Source organism: Buteo buteo, chromosome 4 (assembly GCF_964188355.1).
Source record: "Buteo buteo chromosome 4, bButBut1.hap1.1, whole genome shotgun sequence".
Lineage (NCBI taxonomy): Eukaryota > Metazoa > Chordata > Aves > Accipitriformes > Accipitridae > Buteo > Buteo buteo.
Window position 1 is genome coordinate 23,901,108 of NC_134174.1, and position 24,605 is coordinate 23,925,712.

The following is a 24,605-nucleotide window of genomic DNA, read 5'->3' on the forward strand; positions in this document are numbered from 1 at the left end:
GGAGTCCCGTCGTGTGAAGCCTACTTTTCCGCCAGCTAGGTGAATTTGTGCAGCTGTGTTTTTAAATATAAACAATAATTATCAATTCATACGAAAGGATCCTTTCAACACTCCAGCTTGATTCAACCCATCAAGAAAAAGCAGTACTAATCTTGTCTGTGTTACTGCAGCTAATAGATCGGTTTTATGCGTGTATGTGATGTGTATTTTTTGTTACTGTAGATTTAGATGGTTTTCTTTGTTGATCATTAATAGAAGAAAGATGAGGCCCCGACTTGCAAGCACATCCCACTTACTTGGCATCTCAAGACTTTAAAAACTGGCCTGCAAGAAAAGAATTTAGGGGGCCGTTAGATCCACAGTCCTGATTTCAGTCCCTAAGATGGGGAGCTGTGGTAGCTTTGACTCAGTTTCTGATCTTTACATCAAACGGGTTAAGTTCGAGGTGGGGGAAAGAATGCTTCACAAACTGCTTTATGGGGAAAGTTTGAAACTTTTAAACCTGCTGGGAATAAGCTACACTAAGAGTCTTAAAAATGGAAGCAAGGGTGGTAGCGAATCCCTCAGGCTGCCGACAGTGAAATATTTATCGTCTCCAACTTTGGCAAGCGAAGAAGTCACCCGAATTAAATAAAAATCAGAGGAAGAAGGAGAAAGAGCTGTGAAGCTTATCCGAGTGTACAAAGCCAAGAAACAAAACCACACAGAAGCGTTCAGACCAGGAAAGAAACCTCGACCTGCCTCTCCAGCCGCTGCAAACAGGTGGAGACGCTCCTGCCGCCGTTCGGCGGCGGGGTGGGGGGGAGCTTTGGAACACCCCCCCCTTCAGCGGCACCCCCGCGCTTCGCTTCGCGCCCTCACGCGGGAGCGCTCCCTCCTCCCCCCGCTGTGCCCCCTGCCCCTACCGCAGGGTGCCCTCAGGGGCTCGTCTCCCACCCAAGACGCCGACAGCTTCCCCCCTCGGCTCCCACCGCCGTCCCGCACCGCCGCCTCCCCGGGCCCCGCCGCCACCTGCCAGCCGAGGACGGGCGGCCGGACCCCGGGAGCGGGGCGCCGGCAGGCTGCAGAGCCGCCCGGGGGCGGCGGGCCCCGGGGCTGCGAGGGCACCGGCAGCGGGGAAGCGGCTCCCGCCGCCCCGGCCCCGGCCCCGGCCCCGGCCCCGGCCCCGCAGCGCCGCCGGGCGGCGCTTGCGCACTGCGGGCCGCCGCGCTGCTCGCCCGCCTCCCCGGCGCGCCCCCGGGAGCCGCGGCGGAGCCCAGCCGGGCCGGAGCCGCGGGGAGCCGGCGGCGGCAGCAGCAGCGGAGCCCGCCGCAGACCAGCCCTCCCCCTCGCCTGCCCGGGGGGGCCGCGGCTGCCGCCGCCGCTTCTCCTGCCGCCCGCGCGGCTCGGGGAGGCAGGAGCGGCCCCGAGGGGTCGGTCCCGGGGCTGCGCCCGCCCGGCGCCGGCGGCAACTTCGCCGCCCCGGCCGTCCTCGCCGCTCCCGGCCGCTGAGGCGGCGCGGCGATTAACCCCGGGCAGAGTTTCGCGAAGCCCCCAGACACCCTAAGCTGCGGGCAGCAACCTGTTTTCTGCCAGGTCGCCGGCGAGGAGGAATTAGTGCTCGCGATTATCCGGAGGGGGGAGGCGTGTTCCACGAGGGACCCCTCCTCGCCAATAGAGCCGCCGAGTGCCCGCGGCGGCGGGAGGATGCCGGCAGGCGGCACGGGGCCGGTGCGAGGGCTGGCGAGGAGGCAGCGGTCCCGGGAAAGGGCGGAGCGCCGGAGGGGGGGTCCTCCCGGCGCTGCACTTGCTACATTAACTCGGCGCGTCTGAGACGGCGGCACAACTTTCCGGCTCTTGGCCCGGCGGGCGGCACGAAGAGCCTCCCCGCTGCTCCGCCCGCCGGCCGCTTCCCGCGGCGGACCCCGGCGGCGGCGGCGGCGGGAGCCGCGCTCCGGCGGGCGGCGGACGGCGGCTGGCTGCCCCCTCCGCCCCGGCGAGGCGGGCCGTCCCCGGGAGCCGGGCGGGCATGTCTCCCGCTCCCAGCCCCGCCGAGCGGGGCGGCCGCCGCCGCCGCCTCTGCCTCTGCCTCTGAAGGGGAGCGGGGTGAGCCCCGCGGGCTCCCGGCCATGCGGCCCCTCCGCGCTCCCCTCGCCCTGCTCTGCCAGGTGCTGGGCGCCTGGGCTGCCGCCTGCGCCCTGGCCCCCGCCGCGGCCGCCGGGCCGCCGGCGCCCCCGCAGCGCGCCCGCTCGCCGCCGGCCCCGACGCCCCTCGCCCCGGGCCGGCGGGCGGCCGCGGCTCTCCCCGGGCGCGGAGCCCTCCCCCGCGGGGCCGACGCCGCGGCCGGCGGCGGAGCGGCGGGGCCGGGCGGCAGCTGCGCGCCCCGCGGGGCGGCGGGGGCCGGGCGGCAGCAGCAGCGGCGGCGGCGGCGGGCGCGGAGCGGCGAGCGCGGAGGAGCCGGCGCGGCGGCGGGCGGCCCCCGCTGGCTGCCGCTGAACGGCTCGGCCGGCGGCGAGGGCAGCGCCGGGGGCCGCGGCAACGCCACGGGGCGCCGCGCCCGCCTCCGCAACCCCTTCTACCCGCTGACCGAGGAGTCGTACGGCGCCTACGCCGTCATGTGCCTCTCCGTGGTGATCTTCGGCATCGGCATCATGGGCAACATGGCAGTGATGTGCATCGTCTGCCACAACTACTACATGCGGAGCATCTCCAACTCCCTGCTGGCCAACCTGGCCTTCTGGGACTTCCTCATCGTCTTCTTCTGCCTGCCGCTGGTCATCTTCCAGGAGCTCACCAAGAAGTGGCTCCTCGAAGACTTCTCCTGCAAAATCGTCCCGTACATCGAGGTAACGGCGCTGGCTCGGGATGCGCGGGACCGTGCGCCGCCGCCGCCGCCGCGCAGCCCCCGAGCGGCCCGGCCGCCCCCGCCCGAGGGGACGCGGCCGCCCCCCCCGTCGCTCCTCCGCCGCCGGCCTCGGCTGCGTGCGGGGACGACGCTGCCGCCGTTCGTCGCTGCCGGCGCGGCGGGGTCTGGGTTTCCCGGGCACTCCCGAGGCGGGGGGCGGGCGGGGGGCGGCGGGCCGGGCCGGGGGTTCTGGCCGGCCCGGGTCCAGCAGCGCCGGGGTGTCTGTAGCCGGAGACTGAGCGCGCCTAGCGCTTCCTTCCACCGGCGCGAGTTCTGCCAAACTTTCCTCGCTCCCCGTGATCCTGAAAGGTGAAGAATCCTCTCAGAATTAGACTTAAAGCTCTTTGGGTTATGTTTGTTGTTTTCCTCAAGTGGAGCGAGTCAGGAAAGCGGGTGGAGGGGGTGACTGGGGATAGGCGATTGTGAGGTGGCGATTGTGAAAAGGACCATCAAGGGGATGTATGGGCTCTTAACTTATACCTCAGCGTTCAAACCTCACGTTTATTTAGCTTATCTTTAAAAAAAAAAAAAAAAAAAAAAGTGACCCCAGCTCCGTTGAAGTCGCAGCTTCTTGGCAGTTGTTCAGAGGCTCTGTCAAAGAAGCCCTCAGCCAGCTGGCCGGAGTCCTGCCAGCATCGTTCAGGTTGTCCACTTTATTTATTTACTGGAACTGAACACAGAGGCTTGCTGGTGGGGTGGTAGCTTGTACTTCTGGCTGGCTCTGCTGTATTCCCAAAACCTTATGTTCAACATTATTCTGCAACCAAAAGCTGAGGAAATAACTGTTGATTCTCTTGTCCTAAGAATGAGATATGAAGAAAAAAAGAAACCCCAACTTGTTATTAATGCACCAAGTATCGGTTTTGAGAGCACACCAGTACACAGTAATATGTAATCAACGGTCATCCAGTATTTTTAAGAAAGTGTCTGTAAAGGTGTATGGTGTGTGTGGCCACTAAATTGCCATTACTTCTTTCATACCTGATACACTGTATTACCAGTGGTATTGGACAAAGGGTGGAGCTGTGCTATGCTTAGATGAAGTCAAGGCCAGTAGTGTACCACTACTGCCATGAAGGAGTAAACGTGTATTTCAAGACATGAAGGAGTAAATATGTATCTGTTGAGAAACTGAGAGTACTAGGAGCTTTCAGAATTTCTGAATTGGGTTCTGTGTTAACCTGGCTACTGTGTTAACCAGTAAAATAAGTAGTACTGTTTCAGTTAAAGTGTAATCATTTCAATTAAAGTAGCTAGTGTAGTTTGAGTGTTTTCAGGACTTTCCTGTAGTGGCATTTCACGCTTCCTAACCTTTTTTTGGTGCGTCCACTTACAAAATAGAAATTACTCTTTGTAATGCTGATTCTAATTAAAGATCAGTAGTTGAAATTGTTTGCACGGCCATGCTGTTCTTCAAAATCAGTTGCTTATGCTGTGCAGCTTTGGGCACTAAAGAGTTTGTCAAACCGGAGGTAGTTTATCTGAAATGTAGTTGCTGAAATTCAAAACTGTAATCCTGAAAAACGTTCAGCTGCTGCTATCCCCCCTTTATGCTCTAAGGACACCTTATTTTTTCACTTTAAGCTTCTGTAGATGTCTAGAGTTGAAGTCTTGTTCAAGACCTGGCACTAATCCAGTCATGATGGAGCAGTAGCACGGTGCCCGTCTTAGGCTTAATTATTACAGGAGTCCAAAAGTGAAACATTTTCCTTGTCCCTGAGGAAATGTAATTAATTTACATCTAAGGTACAGATCTAAAAAGGTATAGCCTTGGCGTTCTGTGTTGCTCCCAGAATTGTATATTTTTCATTCAGTAGTCATTACATATAATACTCATGTACGCAAAGTGTAGTCATCACCCAGGGAGCAGTAAGTAACAGGCTGGATTTCCCCCTCCTTTGTAAACTGTATCCATGAGTGGCAGATACTGAACACCGCTGGTGGATTGTGCCTCTCCACAGCTTCTCTCGAGCTTGGCGAGGAGGATGCTGCTCTGGAAATCAGGATTCGACCCCGCTGAGACGGAGGAGGGAGTTAGAGCAAAGTTTTGCTACTTTCCAAGTGTTGTTCAAACCTCCCCGATGTTACACGGTGGCGCTGACACCACCAGGAGCAATGCAGATGTGGAGCGTGTCATGACATCTGCCCCGTGAGCAGCTGCTGCTCTGTGCTCTGCCAAGGATTGCTCACAGCAGTGCGCTCATCCGACAGCTGAATGACACCGTCTTCTCCCTGGGAGCTGACGCGGGGAGGCTCGTCCCCTTCTCACACAATGAGCGAAGGATGAAGTCTTCTTAGCTCCTTGCGAGGAAAGCTGCAGACAGCTATCTTCAGGAGTGGTTTTCAGACCTTCCTGGAATACAAATAGCAGCATCTTCCTGAAGATGGACAAATTTTAAGCTGTTGTCTGTGTTTTCTGTAAGTTGGCCCAGCATTTTGTTCTTTTAAGTTTCTCTTTGTTCCATGCTTTGCATCTGTGGTTTTTTTGCATGCCAGTTCTCTTCATGTGCTGTTCAGGGAGCTACATGTCTCACCCAGAGCTGTAAATCTAGAAATACTTCACTTTCAAGCATCAAAGACCCCCATTGGACTGAGCCCTCTGTCATACCAGCTAGTAATTCCTGAGCTAGGGAACAGGGGATGTCTGATTATCCAGAGCAAGTGATATGGCGATCACAGCGTTTTAACGTAACTCAAGCATGCTTTGTATTGTGTTTGAAGGTTTCAAGTGATCCCAGTGAGGAACCTGGAGTTTTCTTAGTTTAGCCTCTTGTGGCCAATTGTTTTTTATTTGTGCTGTTTAATGGATATTGTGCAGAATTTCAACAAAGCATCTGTTGCCAGCGATAACACATATGCACACAGTCTGGGGAAAATGTTTTATGGTATCTTCAAGCACATTTGTATAGGTAAATGTTGAGCTTTCAGCAGTGGAAGGTCTCCACAGTATTTAATTTAAAGGGCAGTTTTCCCATGCCTAATAAAGATCAGCTGTGACCAAGTACATTAAGCAGTCATTTCAGTCATATATTGTATCACAGTTTGGTCACTTCTAACTACCTTTTAAAACTATGTCATGGCTATGCTAGCATAAGGAATGCTGTGCACATGACTGAGGAGGAAACTGAGTGAATGAATTCTGTGCTTCTCACGAGGTCTTTAGGTGATGAGAATAAAACTGCTGGAGAACAAAGCTAGAAAGGCAGATGGTTAGTAGAAGTGGATGAAATTATCTCCACCAAGAATTTCATTTGACCCCGATGATGGCACTGTCCTGGAGGAGCAGTTTTGAATGCACCGAGAAGGAATTGAGAAGGGAATTAGAATCACTGGGGCAGCTACTCTGCCCATAAGGATATGTGATGTGCTTCTCCTTTGCAGTTTAAGAAAAAAAAAAAAAAGCTCAACAGTTCTTAAAATTTTGCCACTTTTCTGGAGATGGTTCAGAAGTCTAGCTTTATGCATGCATGTCTGAAGTGTTTACCTGCACACTGTGTTTATGTTGTCTTCCATATACTTTTCTCAGTATTGCTCAGAATCAGGAGATACATGGTAAACGACAATACAAAGACAATGGCTTTGGCTAATTCCTGTTCCACAAGCCCTGCCAATGTGGAACCTTTTCTTTTTGTTTAAGCACACATAGTCTTTTCAGCAAAAGGACTGGGGGGGCGGGGGGGGGCGGGAAGGAGTACAGAACAAGGTAGTTCCAGTCCCCCTAGTTATAGATTTATGCTAGGCCTTAATAGAAAGAAGTGTGGATGTAGACAAAATCAGTAGTTTTACTGTGCTTCTAAATATTTCACAGCTGTGAAATGTAACAGTCCTGTAAAGCAGCATTTTTATTTTTTATTTTAATGCTGGAAGCCAATAGTGAAGAGGTTAAGTAAGCTGTTTAAGGCCCAGAGCAGCTCGCTCAAGATGACAAATGGATTGTGTCAACTAGGACTAGAAACTATCTTTTGGGCTTTAAAAGAGAGCTTGCTTGAGTTACATGCATTCTGCTCTTGTAGGTTACACTAGGAGCTTGATGAGTTTGAGGGGGGTCGTTGGAGGTAGGCATCACTTTCTATGCCGGCAGATTGAGACAAGCTACTTACAGTGGCGTAAGGATTTAGTATTGGGGAATGGTCTAGAATGAGGATTTGCAGAGACTGATTTACTGTCCTGTGCAGTCGGGCACAGAGCAAGAAGTTGCTGAGGCCAGTGATAGCACTCAGCCCTGTGCTCAGTGCTAATAAATAGGCACCCCTCTGCCTTTCTCACAGCCCCCGCAAAGAAAAGAAAGCTAAAGTCTGTGGTGTCTTCCTCTGGACCGTATCACGCACAGGAGACTGGCTTGACTCCGGAGCAGGCTGACCGTGAAAAAGCCTCTGGAATCTGATGCCCGGTCTCCTCTGCATGTGCTTTTGGCAATCAATTTGTGGCATCACTCCTTTTTCTGGTGGGTAACCTCCAGCTCAGGAAAGCTATCACAATTAGTATTCTTAGTGGAAAGCATAACAATTGATTTGTCCTGGAATACGAATGACTCTTTCCCTGGAGCTGACCCTCCAGGGCAATTTGAGGTGAGGCTTTTTCCCCTTTCTCTCTTTTACTTGGTAGGGGCAAGTGAGAGGCACAAAGAAAGTCCCTGTTCTCTGCCTGTTCCGGAGCTGTCAGAAGAGATCCTTATTTTAGGTTTCACTTTAGGGAAGCAAATACATTTTTTATGGGAGTTTATAAAAGCTGTGTATTATCTGTCTTTTCTGTGCCTTTTGTTGTGCAGCATCTTCTTTATGTCTCTTCTTTGACTCCAGTCAGGGCTGGGCTCCTGAACCTCCAGTAAGTCCTCTGGGTAGTAGACAAAGATCTTCAGAGAGGTTTGCAATTTCAAAGCTTCGTACCGAGAGTTTTCTAGGGCAATAGCTACATGTGTCTTTTACTGAGCAGAGTATCTTCAGCACTTATCATGCCATAAATAATTATTTAAAACATAAGTGTTAATATATCTCTGCCCTTTAGGTATTAACGGCATGATGATAGTAGCTGCCATGTTGGCTGTTCTGTCAATCTTTCTTTCCTCTGCAAACTCTGTCCTTAGGGTCTTATAAGTTGTCCATAAAAATTTCCTTTTGGCTTAAACTTTGCATGTGGCATTTCAGCATGGAAATGAATTTGTGTCAGACTATGTTTAAAATTGGGTCAGTAATATTTAAGTTACATATGTGTGGAGAGAAAAAGGCAGCATCTGCTATCCCGGCACCATTGACTTGACTCTGAGCACTGGGATGTCATTTTTCCATATGACCAGATTTTTTTCTGCAAAGCAGGAAGAGTCAGATTTTTAGTAACAGTTCCATGTTGTTAATACTAAGAATTAGTACAGGAGTCTGTGTAGCGTGATGAGAATTTGATCCTCAGTGGAGAATGGCTCCAGTTCCTTTATTAAAAAAAAGAAAAAAGAAAACAAAAAAGAAAACAGTAAATTAAATTTAATTCTGTGGTGGCATGGTAGATTGCAAAGAGAAAAAATGAACAAAAAATAAATCCTTTTGTGTTTTGCGATTTTTTCCAACCCTCTGGATAAGCATGTGGTGTACTAATGAGTATTTCCAGTGCCCTGATGGTCTGGTTGGCTTTTGCTTCCAACGGAATTCAATAGCAGCTCTCGGAAGTGGATTCTGATTCTGAACACTATTACTCTTAGGATATACAGAAGGATTAGAAGCACACAAAGCACGTGTGCTCTATGTCTCCCTGATATGAATGTTGATAGTGCTACAAAGGAAACAACCGTATCTTACCCGCTGTTCCATGTTTGTAGGACATCTCCATGATGGTAGTTTCCAGAATGACCGTCTTTTCTTTTGGATATTTAAGGTGATGTAGATTTTCATCCAAGATGCTTAAGCTAATTGCTGATGTCAGAGGAGTACCCTGGCCCCAGTACTCCTTAGCTACTGAATTACTTCTGCCACACAGTAGTGTTTTAACTGTGTGACCCTTACCTATTTTAAAGCATAAAGCCATTAATGTTTAATAGCACTTCATGTAAGAAATATAGAGGTATTGTATTTATTTATTTTTGTTCTTTTATAGTAATGACTGTCTTTCTATAGTAATGACTGGCTTTTGGGTTTTTGGAGGTTTTTTTAATTGAAAGAACAGAAACCAGAAATCTAGATAAACTTAAACAATTAAATAATTGTTTGCAATGGGATGACCTTTTATTTTGTGGTAGTCCAGTCTTATTACTGGACTCTCTGCTGTAAGTATAGAGCAGCACAAAAAAGTGTGTCAGTCTGTACTAACTTTGTTTATGTATCTTAGGCAAAACTGACAAGTCTGCAAGAGCTACCATGGTGTGTTGCATTAACATGCTCTAAAGCTATGAAGTTTGATGTGGCTATAGAACAGCCATAATCAGATAATAGACTCTAAAGGCTTGGGGGAAAAAATCAGTCGTTTATAAGATATAACAGCAATGGATATAAAGAGTCTACAGGGCGTCACTGAGAGCTCAGAAATGGCTTGGCTAGTAGTCATCAACCTTTTCTGTAGTTCAGCTTTCCGATTACAACGGGTAAATGTTTTGAACACCCATCCTGCCTTGTAACAAAGGAAGGAAGAGTGCCGCATATTTTAAGAAACTCTGTGTTATCAACATAAAATATATTCTGTCTTAGAAAATCCAGCTTCAGCTGGTAGAAGCAGCCACTTCTTGTAACTCCTCTATTTTATCTTGTTCCATGAAACTCTACATTGTTTCCCCTCACTTCTCCATCAGAAGGCGTGCTCAAGAACATGATGTCTGAGATGATAATGGTCTCTCGCATTTCCAGCCTTGAGTTGCTCATGGCTGGTTGATTGCTATGCTGTTACATTCACTGTCCTTTGGCTTAAGTAACTTTTGTATCTCAAGATAGACTTCTTTGTAGATAGCAGCAATATCACTTCTTGGTCTTCATCTCACTGGACTGAGTGACCCAACCTTTCTTTTGTATTCACTCACAGAATCTGGTCTTCGTTGACCTTTTCACCCAAGTCACCTTTTCTGATCTCATTTCTGGTGTTGTTTTCATCATCTTTATCTAGTCAAGCAGATATTAGCGAGAGAGAATTCAGAGTCTTATTTCCACTGGCATTGCTCACAGTACTACATCTGCACTGCTTCCCTGGTCAGCCAGAGGCTCTGCTCCTCAAGGCCAGGGCCAAGGGCTGTGGGACCACAGCCAGGGGAAGTAGGACAGGCCAGGGAAGGCCTGGGAACATTGCGGTGATTGTTAAAGTTCGTGAAAGGGGAATGGGTATGTTGGGGGGATGGAGAGGAGAACTGATGCAATTAAGCTGAGCGTTTCATGAGTTTGCTGTTGTTCTCTCCAGCCTCAGTTCCCCAGATGAGTTTTGACACAGCTGACTCACAGCTGGCGAGCTAATGACCAAAGGTTTGTGCAGTGTCTCGAAGGAGCATCGCGGTGCCCACTAGCATCCCTGTGAATGCTTTTAAAGGAGCAACAGTATTAAGAGGCTCTCTTGTAACAATAACGTCTTCCTTTGTGTGTGTATGCTGTAGCTGGTAATCCCTTCCACAGCGGTTCTCTGCCCAGCTAGGGTGGGCACGTCCTCAAAGCAGGGGTTACTTCACCACCTCCTCAAAGCAGATCGGTGGTCGTTCAGTTAGAAACCCGGCGACTTTTCTGATATCATCTGGTAAGAGAAAGATATAAACTGGTGTCATCCTGAAAGTCTAGAGACTGAAGGAGAAACTTCATAGGGACCACATGGAAATAAATCAGACAACTAAGCGATGATCAAAAACTACTGAGCCTGACTCGCCCTTGCCTTGCCTCATTTCCTGCCAGGTTGTTGGAATTAAGACCGCAACAGCATATCAGCATATCAGAAACTCAGCTGTTACAACAAGAAGAGCACCATTAAACTCCATGCAGCTTCGCACCACTTTAGGATTTGTTATTTTGTCCTTTACCTGCTCCCCATCAAATGAATTATCTTCATTCTGTGGTTATTTCAGGGCAACATAACAGATTAAAAAGGAAACTTCTCTGGCTTCTTCTGTGTTTTCAGCTTAACCCTGATTATTAGTATGACTGGTATGGAGAAACACCCCTAAACTGAAATTGTGTGAACATGCAGAATGCATGTCCCAGTTCTCGCCCACATAGGTTGTGAGCAGCATCCATTGATTTTGCTGGCTGTTACTCGTAGTCTGAAATGTGGAGTAAGTAATCAGACCCTTAAATTGCTATACTGCCTTTATGCAAGTCAGCTGGAGTGAATCCCTGTTCATCTGCTTGGGAGTGTGTGTTTGTTTTTTGTAAGCTTTTCCATGGCATCAGGAACTCTGTTAATCCACAGAAAACAGGAAACCATTGCCTGTTCCAGAGAAACACTGGCTTTGTTTAGCTTGTTTCATCAGTAAATCCACGGGAGAGTTTTCAGAGCCGACTTCCACTGTTCTTAGTTGTTTCCTCTTGCTCTATTTCACTGTCTTAAACCTCCAAGTTGTTGGTCAATTAATGTGACAGGAACCCCGTAGGTTATGTTTGTTCATGGTAGGCATGTCTTCTTTCATTAGTCCAGCCTTAACAGCTGCAGAGTTTTAATGCCTTAGCCACTGTACAACAGCCTGTTTGCAATGAAATGCTAAAGCAATAAAAGCGTGTGCGTTGAGGGCAGGGGGAGAGGAGCTGAGAGGGAAAATGTTAATGTACAAAACCTCAGATTTTCTTCTGTTCTGCTGATTTTTATTTCAATCTCTATTCATTCCCAAATCTCAGTTATTTCCCTGTCTCCTGTAATTGCAGAGAGCTAAGTCCTGACCCTTTTGTTATTCATGTTGGATGTTCTGGCTAGAGGTTTTGCTGTCACTAAGGAATTTGAAGACTGCACACACACATTTAAATGTTTTGGAAACAAAGTCGCTAGTCTTGAATTTAAAAATCTGACTGTCAGCAGGGATACATGAAAATTATCTCTCATTAGCTAAGTTTATCACTGTTCATTAGGATTTCCCTGTAACTGTAATTTTTCTTCAATTGTTTTTATTTTTTGCTGTATTTACCAAGCTTTCTTTGAATCTTGTCAGACAGTTTAAGTTCCTAAATCAATGGGTTTGCCTATTAAAAATGTTTACGGTACTGCTTTGTCATCATGAAATATTCCTGCAAGTTAATTAGTAAGAGACTGCATCTTACTCATTCTATCTTTTAGGAAGCTGCTTCAAAGAATTCTCCAACTAAGCCAGTGCCTGACAGTTCTAATCCCAAGTGCCTAATATTTTTCAGTGATACTCAATTTTAGCAATCTGATACGGCCATTAAATATTGAAAGCCAAAATTAATGATACATTTATATAATTGTGCATAATTGTACTATCTATCTTTGCAGAACTTTTTACAAGAGGTGATGCATAAACAGGAATATTTCAAAATTATAGTGGAAATCAGAAAGTATTTTTTTAAATCTTCCTATATGAAATTTAAATATATCATTGCACATCAAATTTGGATAAGCAAACTTATAGTGAACTGCCTAATATTACCCTAGATTTCCCAGTTAAATGCACAGACACGTAGTTTATTCATGATAAAAGTAAGCATTCTTTACATTTATTAGGAATATTATTTAACAGTTTCTTTTCTTTTTCATCAACACATTTTCAGCATAACACAAGCATGCAAACTCAAGAAAATAAATGAATTAGAATGCAACAGGGCACCTAATCTTTCTCCAATTGATGTTAATGAGAGTTCTGCTTTGAATTTGAACTGAAGTTGAATTTATTGGAAATAGGATTAGGCCAAAATGTATATAGTCTTGCAAATTTCTTTTTAGGAAATTTAATTATAAACAGGATAAAATGATAGGAAATTATGTTTCATGACCGTTCAAGATTTCTATTCATGCATAGAATGATGGTTATTAAAGCTAGAGAACATATGCATTGCTCTGTACTTGCTCTTTACAATATATGATTGAGAGCTCTGTCCAATCCATCTTTAAATCATTTAAACAACAAAACTTCTGCCATTTCTCCTGGCCCGTAGTAGACTCTCCCACAGGATGTTTCCTATGAGTAAGCCTAGATTTTTCCCATGAACTTTTTCTAAATGAAATGTTGAAGATGGATTATTAAAGCCTAACTATTATAGTGAAGGTCAGTTTTGCAAAGGCTCTGGAAGTCCAAAGATTTCAGATACAGTCTCTTTAAACTCACAGTACAGGATGACTTTATGTGCTTACATCCCATGAAAATTTCACTTAAAAGCCTAAGTCCAAAAAACCTGTTGTTGGATCCTACTCCATTCAGTAGATGCCTAATCCACAGGGTTCCTAAATTTTGTAGATAGGGAAGGTTTCAGTGTTACGATCCCCTGCATGCTTGATGAACACATGATGTGGGCGTTAAGTTCATACTTCTGCTGAAGGAAGACTCTCCCATCTCTCCCCTTTTGACTTAAATTGCAACCCCTGTGATGGAACTGATCTTTCTGAAAAACACCCCTTAGAAAAATGGGGGCGAGGAAAGGGTTTAGTTCTACATTTTGGTGAGTTCCTCAATTTTTTTTCCACTCAGTGTTGCACAGATGCTTTCGTGGGCCTCCAGGAGAGGATGACACCAAGCTGAAATAAATAGTTGTAGGCAGAAAAACAGAAGGACATACTCTTTTGGGATGCATGCTGGATGACAGGTAGTTCAGCAAACACTGGAAGCTAAGTTCTGTCTGCGATGCTTCTTTTGATGGTGCTCAGCACCATGGTGCTTAACTGTCTCCTACACTGATATCCCTAACTAGGTTTTCCTTTGCCTTTGTCAGTCGAGGGCCTAGACGTGACTGGCGTTTCAGAATACAAATGGAGCTCTCTCTAACTGTGAAAGAGTATAAGCCTCTTGCAGAGAACAGCTCAGTGGTATAGAGCCTTCATCCAACGTACCACAAATTAATTCCCTCTTCAGGCTGCGTGAGTTTGGGCCTTCATCTTCCATCGCTACGAAGGCTGCCATCAACAGGGGACCAGGGGACTTTTGAAGGAGAAGAAGTTTTCCCACTCTCCGCTGAATAACGGGCTGTACCCTTGTAGCTGTCTCCCCCCCCCCCCCAGTATTAACTTGCCTTCCCTTTCCTCCCTCCCAGGTAGCCTCTCTCGGAGTCACCACGTTCACGCTGTGCGCCCTCTGCATCGACCGGTTTCGTGCCGCCACCAACGTGCAGATGTATTACGAGATGATCGAGAACTGCACCTCGACGACGGCCAAGCTGGCCGTCATCTGGGTGGGCGCGCTGCTGCTGGCCCTGCCGGAGGTGGTGCTGCGCCAGCTGGCAAAGGAGGACCCCCAGTACGGCGGGGAGCGGTGCGTGGTGAAGATATCCACCGCGCTGCCCGACACCATCTACGTCTTGGCTCTCACTTACGACGGGGCAAGGCTCTGGTGGTACTTTGGCTGCTACTTTTGTTTGCCTACCCTCTTCACCATTACCTGCTCCCTGGTAACGGCGAGGAAGATCAGGAGGGCGGAAAAGGCTTGCACGAGGGGGAACAAGCGACAAATTCAGCTGGAAAGTCAGATGAACTGCACGGTGGTGGCTTTGACCATTTTGTATGGGTTTTGCATCATTCCTGAAAACATTTGCAACATCGTGACCGCCTACATGTCCACGGGGGTCTCTCAGCAGACTATGGACCTCCTCCATCTCATTAGCCAGTTCCTTTTGTTCTTCAAGTCCTGTGTCACCCCGGTTCTCCTTTTCTGTCTCTGTAAACCTTTCAGCCGGGCCTTTATGGAGTGTTGCTGTTGCTGCTGCGATGAATGCATCCAGAAGTCTTCAACAGTGACAAGTGATGACAATGACAACGAGTACACCACAGAACTGGAGCTCTCCCCTTTCAGTACCATCCGTCGCGAAATGTCCACTTTTGCCTCCGTGGGGACTCACTGTTAATTGACCTTAGGGCTTTGTTTCCTGTATCTTTTTCCTTTTTCTTTTTTTTTTTTTTTCTTTATTACTTCATATTTTTCTTCTTGAAGCAAAATGCAAAAAAAAAAAAAAAAGATCATTGAAAACTACTCTGGAAACCAATCTGCATATTAACAGTCGTGCTTTGGAAAATAATTTGTTTGGTTATTAAAATGAAAGAAAGAGAGGGAAGGAGAGCCAGCACTCAGTTTTAAATCATGATATTTTGTATGGTGCTAGGATTTTATTGTTTGGGGAGGAGAATCCATATCAATCCACTTTTATTTAATTCCATAGTATTTTTTTGATAATCACTGTAAAATGATTATATAGACATTGTGGGTTTTGCAAGATGTTTCATGTAAAAGATGTGGTGGAAAGTATTTGAAGGTAGTTTTAATCCAATTACTGTACACTATTGTGAGAGGACTTGGACTTCAGAAAATTTATAAAGTAGCATAAAAATAAATGAGGTTTTATTCTTTAACTTCATTATCAATATGCATTTAACAAGGATGCCTATAAGTAGTATTAAATTCCTTTAATAAGTAAAAACAACCTTTGCTTTGCATAAAATAATTTAAATGGTCATATTTAATTTACCATTTGTGTACTTACCCTTGGAGGCTATAATTACAGTGTTTAAGGAAGATGGTTATAATGGTATTAGATTTACATGAGTGATTTTTTTTAACATACATTACAAAGTTTCAATGTGCCTCATTGAAAATTTCCTTCTTAACCTGCAGGTATACAAAGCCTGAGTTATTCTGTACTTCTTGCGAAGAAAGATTTGCTTTCTCACTAAATTTTGTCCTGTGTGGTTTCAAAATCAAGTTTCTTTCCAATTTGTTATTGGTTTTACATTGGCAGTCTCTGTATATATAGCTCCCGCTGGTTTCAGTGAGAGTCCCATTGCAGAGGAAGGCATTCTTTTGCCAGAGGTTTGCTGACAATAAATGTGAGGGACTGAAACATGTGGAGAGTGAATTCCTTCTTTTTTAAAAGGTATAAACACACTTGGACGCTTGGGGCTTGACCCAGAGCCCGTTGCAGTCAATGGAAAGGTTTCCATCAATTTCAGAGGGCTTTGGATCAGGCTGGCATCTCCTATTTATTCTGGGATATGTAGCATGAATATTAATCATGGGGGCTCTGTATACCGATTATAAATCACGCTGCTCTCACAGAGACTGCTATTCACTAGCAGCTCACAGCTCTGAAGCTGGTTTTGAGAACCACAGTGTGTTTTGCTGATGGCTTCTTGCTGTCCGCAGAGTTATTAAAATGAGGGTACATCAACACTGCCAGCAACAGTGCGATATAGTAAAATCTAAAGTTGATGTAGGCAAGCCAGGTTGGAGACTGGAAAGTGCCTATCTGTACCAGCAGAGCTTCTTTGCCCCACTTCTTGGCTGAAGTAGGCAGGCTGTTCTTGGCAGGCAAGCTGGCTCTTATTTACACTGGGCAGCGGGCTGAAGTGTAGACACATGCTAAGGAACTGAATTTGTTATAATTAGCTTGTATTTTAATACTAATTAAATAAATAATACAATTGCAATAGTATGTGCAGAAGTAAAATCACATGCATTTGTCCTTTGAAGTTAACAGTGATTGTAACTGATGTAGCCTTACTTCCCGATACCTGCCTCTAAATATGTTAAAGACTTTGCTGTAACTTCTGGAAAGGAGTCTATTTTTCTATTTGTAGATTCTGGGCTTAACATGTTTAATCTTTCTTTCTGCTTGGGCAAGCAGTATTTCTTCTTTTTCTTCACCGCTTTAACCTATAACAATTTCAACTGAAAAGCAATTGGAACTAATTAATCTGAATTAATCAGAATATATATGCACTTGAGTTCTTTTTCTGACTTTTGAACCAGATATTGGGCCCTAGCAATGCAATCTGCTTTAAGCACAGGCCTAAATTTAAATATTTTTTTCTGTTTAGGACTTGCTAAGTTACCTAAGTTTTTAAAATCCTTTTGTAACATGGTCAATCACTTCTGAAGACAGGGGAACTGTCCCTTCTTTATGAACCCTTCGTTGACTTCACATTGTTTGATTACATTCAATAAACTATGAAAGGGATTAAAGAGAAAAGAGAAAAACAAAATCTCCTCACTGTGGTGCCTGTGTCTTCTCAAATACATATTCCTATCTCTGCATTTAGATTTGTACTGTTCTTTTTTAGGTGCCAATTTTTATAAAGAATGGGAATAAAACCTCCCTTTTTGTTCCTTGCCGAGTTGTTTCTCTCAGCTGCCTTTTCAGTCACAGCACGAGCAGTGGCTCAAGGAGGGGAGAAAAGAACAGCAGAATGGGAGGAAGCACTTTTTTTTTTTTAAAAAAAAAAGGAAATAGAGAAATTACTTGGGAATATTAAATGATCACACTTCGCTAATTTAGGTGCAGAACTGTACCAGTGCAGGAAAAGTCCCCATGGCCTTGGGTGTTAGGTGCTTCCAACCTCCCAGTCTGCAGTGGATATGTGTAAGCTCTGCTCAGGACTGCTGCTCGCTCCCAGGTTAAATGCTCTGTGTCCCAGAGTGGTGCAGTTTGCCTCTCCATTGAAACATTTCCACAATATGTGTATGGTAATCCCACTGGGGAACGAAAAAAATCAGCAGAAAAGAGATTTAACAAGTCACTGAAGAAGGTAGAATTTGAAGACCAATAATGCTGTATTTGGAAATACATCCTCCTGCTTGTGTGGTTGAGTATTCTCCAGCCTTGTATTCAGTGGGGCTTCTTTGTACTCAGTGTAACCTTGCCTTTTCTGCTGCTGAAAGAGCATTTTTCACAGCTGTTTCTACCCCCTGCCCTGGACCTCCATAGCAATTGGGCATACAAGATACCCTTTTATTCTAATTTGTTCTCTAAATTGATTAAACTAATCCCACATTAGCAGGTTTGCATTGTTGTGGCCATTCTGATGCAGGCATGGCTTGTGAATGCATTTAAGTGTCATGATAAATGATTCCTTTTGTTAAAGATGGGGTACTGCATTGCTTTTCTTACTACTTTTGGGACTGATGGTCTGAACTCTTGAAATTGTCCTGGTATTTGCTTTTCTTACTTTCTCTAATATTCTTAGAAGCCATTTGTGTCTGTTTTGAATTCAGTTCTGTAAGACATTTGTCTATTAACAAGAGGGCATTTAATGGACTGATGAATGAAGGTTTGAAAATGTTTATGGCAAGGATTTAATTCTTTTACATATGTATTGGTTTTATGTGGCAAGGTTTTGGTAGCGGGGGGGGGGGTTACAGGGGTGGCTTCTGTAAGAAGCTACTGGAAGCTTCCCCTGTGTTCGAGAGAGAGCGAGCCCATACCAGTCGGCTCTGAGACGGACCCGCCGCCGGCCAAGGCCGAGCCAATCAGTGATAGTGGTAACGCCTCTGTGATAACATTTTTAAGAAGGAAAAAAGTTGGGAGAGGGAGAAACAGCCGCTGGAGAGAGGAGTGAGAACATGTAAGAGAAACAAGCCTGCAGACACCAAGGTCAGTGAAGAAGGAGGGGGAGGAGATGCTCCAGGCGCTGGAGCGAAGATTCCCCTGCAGCCCGTGGGGAAGACCCTGGTGAGGCAGGCTGTCCCCCTGCAGCCCAGGGAGGTCCACGGTGGAGCAGATCTCCACCTGCAGCCCGGGGAGGACCCCACGCCGGAGCAGATGGGTTCCTGAAGGAGGCTGTGACCCCGTGGGAACCCCGCGCTGGAGCAGGTTCCTGGCAGGACCTGCGGATCTGCGGAGAGAGGAGCCCGTGGAGCAGGTTTTCTGGCAGGACTTGTGACCCCGTGGGGGACCCGCGCTGGAGCAGTGTGCTCCTGAAGGACTGCACGCCGTGGAAAGGACCCATGCTGGAGCAGTTCGTGAAGAGCTGCAGCCCGTGGGAATGGCCCACGTTGGAGAAGTTCGTGGAGGACTGACCCCATGGGTGGGACCCCACGCTGGAGCGGGGGAAGAGTGTGATCAGCCCTCACCCTGAGGAGGTGAAGCGGCAGAAAATAACGTGTGATGACCGTAAACCCCATCCCTGTCCCCCTTGTGCCGCTGGGGGGGGCTTGGTGGAGAAATCCGGGAGTGAAGTTGTGCCCGGGAAGAAGGGAGGGGTGGTGGGAAGGTGTTCTGAGATTTCGTTTTATTTTCTCATTACCTTACTCTGGCTGATTTGTAATAAATTGAGCTAATTTTCCCTAAGCTGAGTCTGTTTTGCCCGTGACGGTAATTAGTGAATGATCTCTCCTGTCCTTATCTCGACCCGCAAGTTTTTGTTATATTTTTCTCTCCCCTGTCCAGCTGAGGATGGGGGAGTGATAGAACGGCTCTGGTGGGCACCTGGCGTTTAGCCAGGGTCAACCCATCACAACATAAAATAGAGAAACATACAGAGAGCATGGTGATCAACATAAAAGACGGTTGATGGAATGGAAGGAAAATCAGATTGTGAGGTAGGAAAGCCTTACACCTCTCAGGTATGTAAACCTTTAATACATTAACACTTATCGTCCCAGCCCTGGTCCCATTAAGAAATTAAAACCCATAAAACTCTAGTATGAGTTCCAGTATCTCCAATGAGATCGTGTTTCATGACCGGTACCAAAACTATGATCTTTGTGTAGGCCAAAGTACAAATGGTAAATTATTGAAAAATATTGCTCAGTTAGCAGAAATCTCTTATTTTCCCCCTTCCAAATTTCTGCATCCCACTTTAAATAACCCCTGCCCTTAAATGACCTCAGTGACTTGCTCAGCTCCTGTTCTGTCTTTGGCACCCAGATTTAAGCTTCCGCAGCTGCTGCTCCAGCAGCTCTGGGAATGGCTCCTACAGACAACGTAGAGGTTTCCAAGCATGTTGTCTTACGTCTCTTCATAAGAAATTGCATGATTTTAGGCTACATGGTGAGACTGTCGTATTGTGCTCATGGCACTCGGAGGCAAAGTAGATTCTATGCAATGTGAGTTGCTATTGAAACTCTGAGTAGCTTCTCCAAATTAATTAAACAACAAGAATATTCAAAACCTCTCCTAGGATCTGTGAGACATTGTCTTAGGCACCGTACAAATACATGCTACTTGCCCTATGGGCGCCTAACTGCTGTTGACATTCTCAGATATTTCGCTGAGCTGCTGCTGGGCTTTTTTGGCCAGGTCACATTAACAAAACTCCCAAACACTTAAATCGTCCCCTTGTTACTGTGTTGGAATTAAGACTGAAGGCAAAACCTGCTCAAAATGAGTCTGTCTCCTTAGTTGGGCCCAGTCTTGCATGTGTATGGAGAGCACATCTAAGGTGGCTGCAGAATGCCAATAGATACAGCCTTAGCAAAGTAGCATCAGCAAATATATGTTTATGCATGTTCTGATGAATCAAAAATTTAGGTTCTGTTATTTCTAGGGTGGAAGAGCTAGATTCAAAGTCCTGCTCTGCTTAACTGATAGATGAGACTTGAATTTGGTGGTTCACCATCCCATCAGAAAGGCATAACTGCAGCGGTAATAGATATGCTGGTGAAAAGGTTTTTACCTCTCCTGTTGGAGTTGTTCCAACTTCTTCTGGTAATTAAATATTGAAGTAGAGACTTCAGCCTCAGTACCAACACCACTGACCTAAGCCACTGTGCTGTAGGAACAATTTCTTTTGTTCACTCTCTGGTCCAGAAAATGTTTCTAAGGGCAACAGCTACTGTCAGAGAAGTGGAGAAACTGTGACTCCAGAGTAGCCGGCGGGTTGGTTGGTAAGGTGCTCAGGTGAGAAATGAGAAGTTTACAAGTGCCTGCACTAAGCCAGACATTTGAACCCAAGCCTGTTTTGGAATACATATGCTACCCATCACCTTACTAGTTCTTCTGTGGTAGAAAGTTGTGGATTTTTGTGTCTCCTGGATGGGGAACTCCTCACCTACCTGAGCAAATTGTCCATTTCCGGTGACTAATGGGAGAGTAGTCATGGTGGGTGAGCCTAAGCAGAAGGAAACCTGATGCCTTGCTCATCTGCACTTCTCTCTTCCCCAGCAATTTCTTCTCTACCTATTGGTTTCTGAGGGTCTTTCTTCAGATAAGGATATTTTGCAGGCAGTGTGGCAGCACTCCTGAAAGTTAAGCTGGGCACATGCCCACATACGTACCTGTGAGTCTCTAGGCTGCGATCCCTCTGCCTCGGGAAGATTACAGCACGTACAGAGGAGGTTGTGTATTACGTTTATTCTGGGGGGGAGAACCTATGAAGCAAACTGCCTGCAGGAAGCCGGCTCACCTCAGCTCCATAAGAACCTAGAGCTAATGATTTGCTCAGATTACAAAGGCAAACTGGGACCTTGAAGTAGATCTTCCATGTCCTAACTTCTTATGTCTTCATCCTGAGAATATCCTTCTTCTTTTGCAGGCTGGAAATACAGTAAGTGACAAGTATGGTTCATTTTCCTAATAGCTCTGACAAATGTGATTAGGAGGAGTTACACCAGGCATTTTCTGTGATAAGGCCTGTTTTTCTTTTTTTCCTTTTCTTCTTTCCAACCTTTCTTATTTCCTGAAAAGCTCAGCCAGAGTCAGTGTGAGCAGATGATGTGAATCATTAAAACTTAACAGTGTCCTGCATGCACTGTCTCACGCTTCAGGGACTGTATTTTTTCACTACTGTTTTGTATTTAATGGAGTCATTTGACACCTATGCTTAGCAGGTGTCAAATCTTCAAAAGCTGGGCATGTTTTTTAGTGAATAAGAAGCAACAAAAAAGACACGGGCCAAGACGCTCCAGGACACCCAGGCAGCTCGGCTATAGAAACACTGACTCATGCTGAGGCCTGAAGGTTCATCAGGCAACTGGGAGGAGAGCCGTATTTAACCATGTACTGCATTTAACCATGTTCTGCATTTAACCCCTGAAATCCAGGCTACTTGCTTTCCCTGTGGTACAGTTTGGTAGGTTCAGGTTTTGGGTTTCAGGCAGTAAAAGCTGGGACAAAGACTCCCTGGCATTTTCAAGACGCCCATGACAGCACTGAGAGCCAGTGCTGTGCCTCCTTTTGGTGACACATTCCCTACGTCATGTCAGCTGGAGTGACTAGTGGCAGCATTATTAATTAAGGTAGTAGCTTTATAGCTAAAGGGAAAGCTTTTATTTTGCTTCCTAGCTTTTTTTTTTTTTTATCCTTTATTTTTGCATGATTACAAAGTTAATTTTTTTTTCCTGAAACAAAATGCAAAACCCCCACAAACACTCATTCTTTTGTCTAGTTAGAGAAATTCCATCCTTAGCTTACATCAAGCATCTTCATTTATATCCACATGAATTTAGCCCATTGTTCTTTGAGAAAAGAATCCAAAATACTCACATTAGAAACATGGTCATGACTAACTTGATCTTGAAGAGATTAGATCTGAATAAACTTCGAAGGCTGGATAGTAATGTAAAGTGAGAACTATATTTTTTTAATAGTTATGGTCTTGCCAGCCTAATCCTTTGAAAGAGATGGGAGATACATACAGTTCAACAATAGCTTGTGGTTGAATTTCATAACTGTCACAAGGGACTCCAGAATACATATAGTCTGTAATAAAATGATCTAATAGCAGCTGGATATGCATGTGATAATCCTTACTGAAGACAATGCAACTATTTAAGTGAAGAAGTAGATTTTAGCCTGTTAACTATTATACCAGAGAACTAAATTCTTCCCTAAGATGTGCTTCCAATTTGATTTAATATATATATTTGTGCTAGAAGAAAAATCTATTTAGTGTTTTTAGTGCTGTACAGGGAACACAAAAGCTTAAGAAAGAAAGAATCCCATCTGTAAGTGTAGCCAGCAGTTATACTTCACATTTTTTCTTCTAAATTCTTTCCTTCCTCTATTTTGAAACAATTTCTGCTGGCTGTTCTTATCAGTCTTTTCAAAGTCTTATTCCATTTACTACCTTTCCCCTGAGCAAAGGAAAATCCTCTTTTGTTTTTTCTGATGATCAATTCTTTTAAATTGAACTTGTAAGTAAGTCTCATTCATTTTACACAATCTATCCACTGGAAAACTTGAAGGTGAACAGTCCTTCTCCCTGTGGGAAATATTTACAAATAAGGAAGCTGCAGTCTTTCTTTCTCTTAAACTCACAGAACTAAAAAGAAATCTCACCAATCTGTACAAGACCTGCGGCCAGAGTATCAGCACTACAGCGTGAATTTCTGCCTTAAAACTGGCTTACCTACATGCAGATCATGAGGCTCTGCCAACAGACAACAGCACTGTCCCCTTGCCAGAACACCGGAGGTTCCTACATGAGATAATGCTGGCTCGGGTATATTTCTTTCATATGGTGATTCTCTGCTGAGTCTCTAATTTCATCTATAAAGGATTCTCTTGCAGATTGTTAGATGCCTTTGTGACCTCTGAGTAAACTATTTCTCATTCAGGGCTTCATTTAACAGATATCGGTCATGAGCTTAGATTAAGGCTTGTATGATTAAGCTGGGGGTTAACGTTAGTTGTTGACCTATCTGTGATATAAGATATACCCTTGTATGGATGGCACTGTTCGAAGCTGCATCTGCAAGTTGAAAGGACAGGGATCTCTCATAGGCAATGCAGTACCTCTGCCTCCAGCCTCCTGGTGGCGGATGACAATTTGGTGACAAGTCTGTCAACTGCTGGAGCTGGTTTTGAGGGGTCTGCATAGCACTGTTTTTAAAAAGCTTTAAGGAGTAGCCAATCTCTTAAACTATTGATTCCTCCTTTAGACATCCTTGTTTCACATAGAGGAAGACTTGCCTTTGGTTTTTGACAACCAAAGAGGAAGAAAGGGGGTAGAAGAAAGGAAGAGAAGCTCAGATGTGGATTAGCTTGACTTCTGTCTTTTGGGATAGAATCCTGTAACTGTAACTGTTAGCTTCCCAGGGTTAAAGCAGATTAGACACTGAATCCTCGACACTAATATAGACCCTCACACTGCTGCTGAGGATGGAGCCAGTGACCCTGGTAAGGGAGCCCCAAAACCCTGGAGAGAATACTTGACTTTTTTCCCCAAACAGGCAGGCCTGTTCGAGCGGGAAGCCCATTCTGATAAACAGAGCATGGAGGGCATGCAGGTTAGCCTGCTTTTCCTGATGCCTCCGCTTGGTGTTGAAATAGTTAAAAATGTTAGCATTTTCTCTAGCAGAGCCTGGTTTCAGATGAATAGGGGCAGTTTGTGCCTTCTCAGTGCCTGTTTCAGGCTGTCCTCATCCCGCACAAGGCAGCACTGTATGCTTCAGATCCCGAAGGTTCCACCGCCTGCAGGGCTTGACTTTTTTTAACTTTTTTTGGTAAATAAAAGGAAAGAAATAAAGTCATCATTAACTCTTTGAGGTTTGAGGACTTAGCTTTGGATACCTTCTTCCTCCTGGAGTACCACTGCAGCATAAATCAGAATTTGTAAATATGTCCACGCCTAGCAACTATACTCAGAAGCAACTATAGAGATTTGAACACTGCAAATCACATAAAGGAATGCAAAATTGTGGGTTTAATCTTGAATCTGCCAGAAGGTAATCAGCCAAGTGAAAACACGCCCAAAATCTACCTCTTTCTGCTTTCAATGCACCATTCACCAATTATAGAGTAATATTTGTTTTACTGTCAATCATAATATTACTGCTTAAGAATTCTTAAAATTTCTTATTTTTCCTTTCTGTTTGTTTTATTTTCCTTTGTCATCTTCTTTCATTCTATTCTTGTCACCTGGAGAATTTTAATCGTTTGTGCTGTCCTCTATACACTTCACAGTGACC

General features: G+C 45.6%; 1 protein-coding gene across 1 annotated transcript; it reads left to right on the top strand.

Annotated features, from left to right (window-relative positions):
• The first annotated feature begins 1,194 nt into the window (after positions 1 to 1,194).
• GPR37 (G protein-coupled receptor 37) lies at positions 1,195 to 17,088 on the top strand. Its single transcript, XM_075024974.1, has 2 exons — positions 1,195 to 2,825; positions 14,023 to 17,088. Exons 1-2 carry the CDS (start codon positions 2,109 to 2,111, stop codon positions 14,827 to 14,829), a joined length of 1,524 nt encoding a protein of 507 aa, XP_074881075.1. The 5' UTR covers positions 1,195 to 2,108; the 3' UTR covers positions 14,830 to 17,088.
• Positions 17,089 to 24,605: the final 7,517 nt, after the last annotated feature.